This window comes from Mercenaria mercenaria, chromosome 1 (genome assembly GCF_021730395.1).
Source record: "Mercenaria mercenaria strain notata chromosome 1, MADL_Memer_1, whole genome shotgun sequence".
Lineage (NCBI taxonomy): Eukaryota > Metazoa > Mollusca > Bivalvia > Venerida > Veneridae > Mercenaria > Mercenaria mercenaria.
Genome location: NC_069361.1, coordinates 103,178,286 through 103,186,682, shown reverse-complemented (window position 1 = coordinate 103,186,682; position 8,397 = coordinate 103,178,286). Strand labels below are relative to the sequence as shown.

Sequence of the window (8,397 nt, the reverse complement as noted above, 5' to 3'; positions counted from 1 at the left end):
TAGTAGTAGATAGTCAAGATAATAAATGGGATATGTTTGATAAATACTCTCTGTACTCAAGTATCTCCCGTCATACAGAATGCCTCGTAGTGCGTTATAGTCCAGAAGTTGTAAATTATAAGTTATAGAAAACAAATGATACATAATGAGTTATACATGATACCAAATAAATAATAAGTTAAAAGCCATGACTGTAAGTTTTGAGGAAACGATCATGCATGCATGCTGTAACAGCTTGTCGCCGTGCTTATTCATCCTATTTTCGTCTACTTCACTCTTTTTTTCCTACCAAAATGCCATAGGAACATACAGCCTGTTACGTATGTATATCTAATAAATCATAACTAACTAGAGATGCTTTTCAGAAAAGCGCATGTCTCGCACAACTGTCCAATGAAAAAATACTAGTTTCTCTGGATGGTCTAGATGAATGGATCCAATCAGTAATTCAAGGGCCATAATTCAAAAGTGCCTAAGCGGATTTGGCTAGTTATCGAACTTGGCCGAGGTCTTATTGTCAAACACATTTTGTTCAAGTTTGGTGAAGATCCGATGAGAAAAGTTCGACTTAGTGTGCGGACAAGCTTTGTGACAGACACACGCACACACACAGACAGACACACAGACTGGAGTAAATCAATATGTCTCCCACACCAAGACCCCCGGGGTAGGGCCACATTTGACCCCAGGGGGATAATTTGAACAATCATGGTAGATTCCTACTAGATGATGCTACATACCTAATATCAAAGCCCTAGGCCTTGTGGTTTTGGACAAGAAGATTTTTAAAGTTTTATCTTTCGGTTGCCGTGGCAACCAGAGTTCTGTATGGAGTTCAATTCTTTGAAATGTTTTAAAGAAGACCATCCAAGGATCATCCCTGTTAAGTTTCATCAAAATTTGCTTGGTGGTTTAGGAGGAGATGTTGTTAAAAGGAAAGTGTGGACGGACGGACGGACGGATGCCGGACGGTGAGCGATCACAATAGCTCACCCTGAGCCTTTGGCTCAGGTGAGCTAATTAAAACTCATACTTTATGTCTTCAGCGGCGTCTGGCATTTCAAAGCTGAATTTCATGAACTCTTGTTCCCACATTGCCTGCTCACTAACAGCTATCACCCATTCAGTATAATTCGAGTGAACGATCGTGTTTAGGTCTCTTTCTTTTGTGGTTTTATTCACAACGTAATCTGTTGAAAAATTCCCGAAATAGGTTTGAATTCCGGTACTTTGTTCATTTTGACTGCGTCTTGCGTTGACCACTTTATTTACATCTCTCTTTGAACAGTTGGCGCCGCAAGGGCCTTCCCCTAACTTCCATCCTGTTATCAGTTCAATATGGGCCTGTAAAATTAAGTCTAAGTCTTGTTAATGTAGCCTTTGGCATGGGTGTATGAAACGAAATAATGCTCAAAGCACTTGGCATAAACTGCCGTGCATTAATTTTATTCCAACTTTTTTTGTGGTGTTGGAGTGATTGTGACTGTGTTGACGTTTTATGTCTCGTGGTATTTATTTGATAAATAAAGCAATAAACGCCGTTTCTCTGCATAGGCCTTATCATTTCCGTATTGGGAGATATTTACTCACATTTAATATCATTTATACACTTTCAAAACAACTTTTCCTTTTATTTGCCTTGACTGCTAAATCTAAATCTAAATTTCGATACATGGCCTGCAACATTTTCAGTATTTTCAGGGAAGAATTAACATGTACATCTATCAACTTAATCAACAAACAAAACCAAACTTACTATTTTCTTTCCTGCAATCTCCTCAAGTTTATAGCTTATTGATCCGCCATAGAAAACACCATCCTTTGACTTGACAATATTTAAACAAAGCAGACACGCTAGTATATAACCTTTGACGAGGAAAACCATCTTCTGAAGAAGAAGAACGCAGAAATTCTAAATGTACTTAAACAGTTGTCTTTCTTGCATAATAATTACCCTTCTTTGTCTAGATGTAAAGACAATTATATAATTGTATTATTTTAATCATTAAAATATAGGTGAAAATGTTTTGAAACTTCGAACATAGAAATACCTTGCAACATTTTTTTCTTTGTTTAAAATTCCTTTCTTAATGACGAGCACATGAACAGGGCTTGACTTTTGTATGACATACTAATCAATGACAGATTTATTGGTGCCAGTTCAAAGTCTACATAGGTACAAAAAGAGACTACATAAAGCCAAATGATTAGTATTTAAAGCTTTATATCAAACATTGTGCACGTTTTGCGAAAAGGATTTAAAAGTTAAAGGCATGTGTCTGATCCTTAACGACATTTGAATTTCCAATCTGCCAATAAATCTGTTTAGATAGATCATAGAAAACCTTTGGTATTATTAGCTTTGGAAAATATCCAGCTGAGTAGACACCAGATTAACTAATACGTTGCCCTTCACAAACAATTTAAAAGAGGTGCACTTACAGATCATCGATTTGAAAGTATATGAATTAAAACAAATACCGACCGATAACGACTTAAAGGTTTGTCTGTTCAGGGTCTACGCATCACATATTTAGTGTCTGAAAATTTGAAAATCTTCCACGCCATAAGATACTCAGAAGTGCATCTAAAACAGTTTACCACACTATGGTAAAATGTAATAATTTTAATTCAGGCTTTGGATTACACTTATTACCAAGGTTATACGATAATAAAATCTTTTTGCTCATTCTCGGCCGTTACAGAATTTTTCTTGGCTTATATAAGATTCTTTTATTGGATTGATACAATCATTGACGGAAAGACATACGCTATTTTGAGAATTTCCTTTTTAGCTTTGTCAAAAGTTAAATGATTTTACTAATATCATTTGCTTACGAGTACATATGATAAGTTATTTAAAGCCTAACTTGTGATCAAAATGTTTGAAATCAACGGATAATAAAAGTTTACAAAGAATGCTTCCAGCTGTTTGATTAAACTGTAGAATTTTATTCATGGTAGAATAATCTGTTAACTATGAAGATGTAAAACTTAGCAGTGAAACATTTTGAAAAAAAAATCCTTTGCGAAGTATAATTCTTTTCAATATGAATCAACAGTAAGTTAACTTTTTGTAAAATGAATAAAGTAAGTATTGTATTTTAATTTTATAGTTATGCAGATATTTGGTTTCAAGGCCTAAACCGTTGTTCCGCCCATCTTTTCCGTGAAAAGATTTTTGCTTGATTTCTCTTTGAATATCAGACACGGAAATTCGAATTATACATTTAGTACAGTAAAATGGTGTAAAAATACTTCAGAAAATGGGAAAAGCATGAAACTTGGTACATAACTACTTTAGGGCAAAATACTAAAAATGAGCATGAGACCCACTCCGAAAAATCCAATATGGCCGAAAAATCCAAAATGGCCGCCATATATGTATATATTTTCAAAAATACATAATATTATATATAAAATTTCTATTGACACTTACAGTCATCAGTATAATAAGCTAAAACCACCTGCCTGAATAAATCCAAACATATTATATTAACAAAAATACCGCTCTTCCAACAAAAATGAAAAAAGTTGTCTCCCTTGGATAAAATGTGCTATTAAGCAGAAGAAAAGTCATAATGCATTTATATGAATCAAAATTAAGCATATAATGGTAACTGGCATATCAAGAATGTTTAAAATGGCAACAGTCCTGTGCAGAACTTTACAACAATTGTAAATTAATTAATTATAAATACATTCGAACTTCGGTAACTAGAACCCACCAGGACCGACTAAATTTATTCGAATTATCGGTAGAATGAGTGATCGGAAAATATATTATAAAGGAATTTGTTTGGGACCTGACGATAGATTAATTGAAGAATGGTGTTCGAATTATCAGATTTTGAGCAAACAAAGTTTTAGTCTGTAATGTGTATTAGTGAATAAATGACATGTGTTTCGCTTTGTCATTAGTTTTCGTGACTCAGAATTTGTAAGTGTTGCTGTATTCATTTCAATTTATTTACACTAAGAGAACTAATGACACTTAATAAAACTATATAATTCATTAATTATGTTAGTGTGATAGACCATGTGAACATCCCTGGCCTGTCAGATCATCATGATTTCTTTGGGAAAAAGTCATTGCCAGCGTAATCAAATTTACATTTGCATGTCCCTGTACTATTCTGTTTTTGTCAAATTGTAGCACATTGTGCCATAACAATGGTTTTATAGTTTAATGTCATAAGCATGTAATGTACAGTCACTAATGCCCTGATCACTCCCAGGCAAAGACCATGAAGATCATACTGCTTCCTGAAATTTTGACGCGGTGGGGAGGGGAATCAAACTCGAAAAATGTGCAGTTCTAAAGTTCATACTGCGCGCTTTTAACATCCTTGCCAGATTCTCACGGCGTCTTACACGTTCACACTAATTTTCTTAACACGCGCTTCTTCACGTCCAGTGTGTTCTTACTACATTCTTAGTACGACCAGTCAGATTGCACCTCTCGCTTACCATGCTTTAACCATATGCTTATCACCTTTTCACTGCATTCGACGGCTACTTATAAATACTACGTCATGCGCCTCTTTTTTTTTCATTCCTTCTGCAAGTTATATTGACATAATTGTGTCCGCATCTACACTCAACAACCATAAATTACAATAAACGACGACCCCCCACCCCACCCCAACGCCCCAATGAAGAAAAAAGAGCAGTCTTATAGAGAGACTGCGGTGGAATAAGCAAAAGCAGTGTGAAGGATATACGGAGGTCCAAAAGTCCACTACAAGCTGCCAGTGCTGCTGAGTCCATGATAATGTGGCTATTCCTGATGATGTTCGATATCCATTGCTGATTGAAAACGAAGTGATTGGGAATTGGATCCAGTATTCATACTAAATTTTCAGAATCTGAACCAATCATGGTGAGAACCTGCTGCAAACGTGACATAGATGTGTTAAGAACCGAAAGAACGTATTAATAACCTTATGCGGTATACTACAATGTGGCATGCACGTAGCATGGTCATAGCACACAAGCGTAGATAAGTTGTAGTAAGAACTCCATTGACGTAGCAAGAACGCAATGATAACCCAATGACAGCGCAGTGAGCACGCCATGCAGCCTTTCCCGTCCGCACCACGCTTGTACTATGTCCTACTAGGTTTTAGTTAATCATTACTACGTCCTTCCTGCTTCCTGATTAGACCGCGTTCTCACTACATTTGTTTTGAACATGTCAAAAATTCGACCGCGTTCTCTACACTCATGGAGACCATAATTATTTATTATCATGTTCTTATTGGAGTCTACTGTATTTCTTCTACATTGTACAAGTTCTTACTGCATCCTGCTAGTTTTTACGACGTAGTGGGAACGTGGCTGAGTGTAACGGGGGTATAAATTAAGAGCAGAATCTATCATTTCTACAAGAAAAATGTGCTCTAATATCTATTTCTGGACATTTTACTGAAATTAAAATTAAATTAATTGTGAGTACTTGTGGATTTTTCTAATGAGCACAGGTACATTCAAAACACAATTTTAATACCAATTTAAATAACTAGATTTAAGACGACAGATATTATCTATTTACCATTTGTACTTCCAGTTAAGCAGTCCAATGTAAGAATAACACTGTCTTGTCAAACAAAACTAACCAGTACAGCTCGCGCTTACCGGTGAATCAAGCTTTTAAATGCATTTTCTACATCTTCCTACAAGCAAACTGTTCGTATTATATTTCTGGGGTATAAATGGAGGCTTTCGATACTCTTCTTTACAGCAAAACATGTCAAGTAGCTTGATCAACCATCTGTTCACATATAGATTAGGACTATAATGTGCATTCCTGCATCGTCTGCTACACCTCTTGAACATACTAAAAAAAGGTTGCCCATTAGGTCGGGCACATATGGGTGTCGGGTGTTCTATCACTTTCCTAAAATTCCTAGTCAAGATAAATAAGGCTGACCAGAGAGATCTTTGATATATTGGAACCTTTCCAATAGTTTTTGTCTCAAGTACCCGAGTCTCGTACCAATAGCTCCTCAAGTGCATTTGCAACCTCGATAAAGTCTGTCGAGGAAGACGTAATTTGTCAAACGTGCTGAAATGCTCTGCACTGCCTTATGCAAGTTAACTAAAGTTGTCTACAATCTCGTGCTTGTGTGTACTGACAAGAGTATCTGACATGTACCTTATTTCAGATTTCAGTTCACTGTTCAGAGTAATATATTTCACAGAATAGTTACTAAGTGTTGTCCATGAAAGCAACTTTTATATTTTCAGCCTTACTCTTCTTTGTTACACAGTTAGCAATTTATTACGCAGACATTGTGACTGCGGGTGCATAATAAGGAACATTGTTTCATTTGATCCTACTAGCCCATCGCTATAATCTATTCTTGCATTTCGAAGTCCCAAACTGAAAGGGGTAGTTGTCGTACTTTGTGTCAAAGAAACTACAATTTTATATAGCAACTAAGTTAATTGACCTTCACATTCTCCATATTACTTACCATCTATAAACAAGGTTTCATAAAGAAGTCTTTAGAATTTGCAATTTTGAAGTTATTGAAGAATCCGCCATTTGCAAATGATGGACCGACATACAGACGGACAAAATGATGTACAGGAGGAGAAAATAAAATAGCAAGCATGTTCTCAGTTTGTCCCTCTGTCTATGTAAAATTTCTCAAGAAACAATCTCTCCTTGTTTTGAAGAAATGCAGGATGACACTTTGTGTCATATTCGTGCACTATTTGTTGCCATAGCAACAAAATTTGTTGCCATAGGAACAAATTTAAATGACACTGGCATTCTCTGCATTGCCATCTATCCATGTACCACGTATCATGAAAAATTCTGCTGTAGTTTCAAAGTTATTGCAGTATCCCACTCTGCATGGCTGACGTACTGACATGCATACAGGGGCAACCCATAAGCCCCATCTGGCTAAATACTGGTAAGGGAATAACAACAATGTTTCAATATGCTGCTGTGAGGGAATTCAAGTGAAATAATATAAATTACATATATTAAAACAAAATATTCTTTAAAATATGAAAACTACACAATGATAATATTAAACTAAGTTTTAAAGGTTAGATTTTTGCCGTTACCATGGAAACAGAAAGAAACTAACATCATTTGAATTGTTATTTTTGCATTTGATGCAAATTTAGGATTTATTTTATTATATACATTTATATTTAGTGCATTTTGGGGGTGAATGTAAATATAATGACCCTTCATTAGAATCTTCTAAGGTAAATATTGAGTTTTGGCGGCCATTTTGGAAAATGGCCGCCATATCGGCCATCTTGACAGATATCAAATGGGTCCCATGAAAAAAATGTTTTTAATGCTTTAATAAATAGCTGTGCCAATTTTGGTGCTTTTCCCATTTTCTGAAGTATTTTGGCATTTTCTGTTACGAATTGATCACACTAATTAGATTACGGGGCTCTAAGATTCAAATTTAAGACGTTTTTCATTCCACCTTGTTACCTTCTTGATCAATGTAAACTATAGCCGAAATATTAACGAAAACGCCGATTACGGATGTGCTGTATGCAGCTGTACGTGTTTCAGAACGAAGCCGGGAGGTGGTTGCATGATACTAAATCATTATCTTCTTTTTATAACATAAACGATTACTTTCACCACAGGCGCTTGAAGCTCTATCAATAAATATATGCATTAATTGCCATATCCCACCCACCTAATATACGAAACAGTTCAGGTTGGCAAGTAAATCTCGTCTTTTTTGCCATTTTTATCGATTGATTAATCAAACCACATGTTAACTACCAATGAAAACACCCTTTCAAGTGGTAAAATAATCATTCCTCTTATGGTACGCTAAGCATATCTAGTAAGAAATGCCGAAGTTGTTCATTTTTTCCTTACCTTACACTATCGAAATCGCCGTACTGGTGTTCCGCCATACCTTATCCAGCTTCCGGTTTTAAAATAAGAGGTGAGTCACTTCTGAGAAAAACCTAAATTCACAGATAACAATTTACATGAACAGCAATGGTGATTTAAGAATTATAAAACGACAGTTTTTAAACCATCCAAGCTGAATACAGTCAATAAAACTTTTATTTACTTTGGAAAACCCCAACGGATTCAAGGAACTGTGACATAATGTTCGTGACGTCAAAACAGCCTTGGGATGATGAGGTTCTGCTTTGTGCTTATTTTATTGAGATGAGCGACGACGGAAATCCTAAGCATTTTAGTAGATCTATGTATCATTTTCAATTTTGCCGTATTCATTGCTGTTATCTTCAAATGTAATCTTGAGTGTATTTACAATACTTAATGTTTGACCGCTAAACTTTCAATACAAGTCATACTTTGTTGGTTTATATGTAAATTTTATCAACATATACGTCTAACGAAAACGTTTCTCTATACGATATAGAATA

The 8,397-nt window shown here is 35.5% G+C and overlaps 1 protein-coding gene across 1 annotated transcript; it reads right to left on the bottom strand.

Moving 5' to 3' along the window:
• Positions 1-1,020: 1,020 nt before the first annotated feature.
• On the bottom strand, positions 1,021-1,885 carry LOC128549674 (uncharacterized). The gene is made up of 2 exons (XM_053526939.1): positions 1,757-1,885; positions 1,021-1,344 (listed from the first exon to the last, which is right to left on the bottom strand). The coding sequence occupies exons 1-2, from the start codon at positions 1,883-1,885 to the stop codon at positions 1,021-1,023; spliced, it is 453 nt and encodes a 150-aa protein (XP_053382914.1).
• Positions 1,886-8,397: the final 6,512 nt, after the last annotated feature.

Coding starts and splice junctions, on each gene's coding strand:
- LOC128549674 (XM_053526939.1), bottom strand. CDS start 1,885: ATGGTTTTCCTCGTCAAAGGTTATATACTAGCGTGTCTGCTTTGTTTA. Junction 1,345..1,756: donor AGATTGCAGGAAAGAAAATA/GTAAGTTTGGTT, acceptor TTAATTTTACAG/GCCCATATTGAACTGATAAC.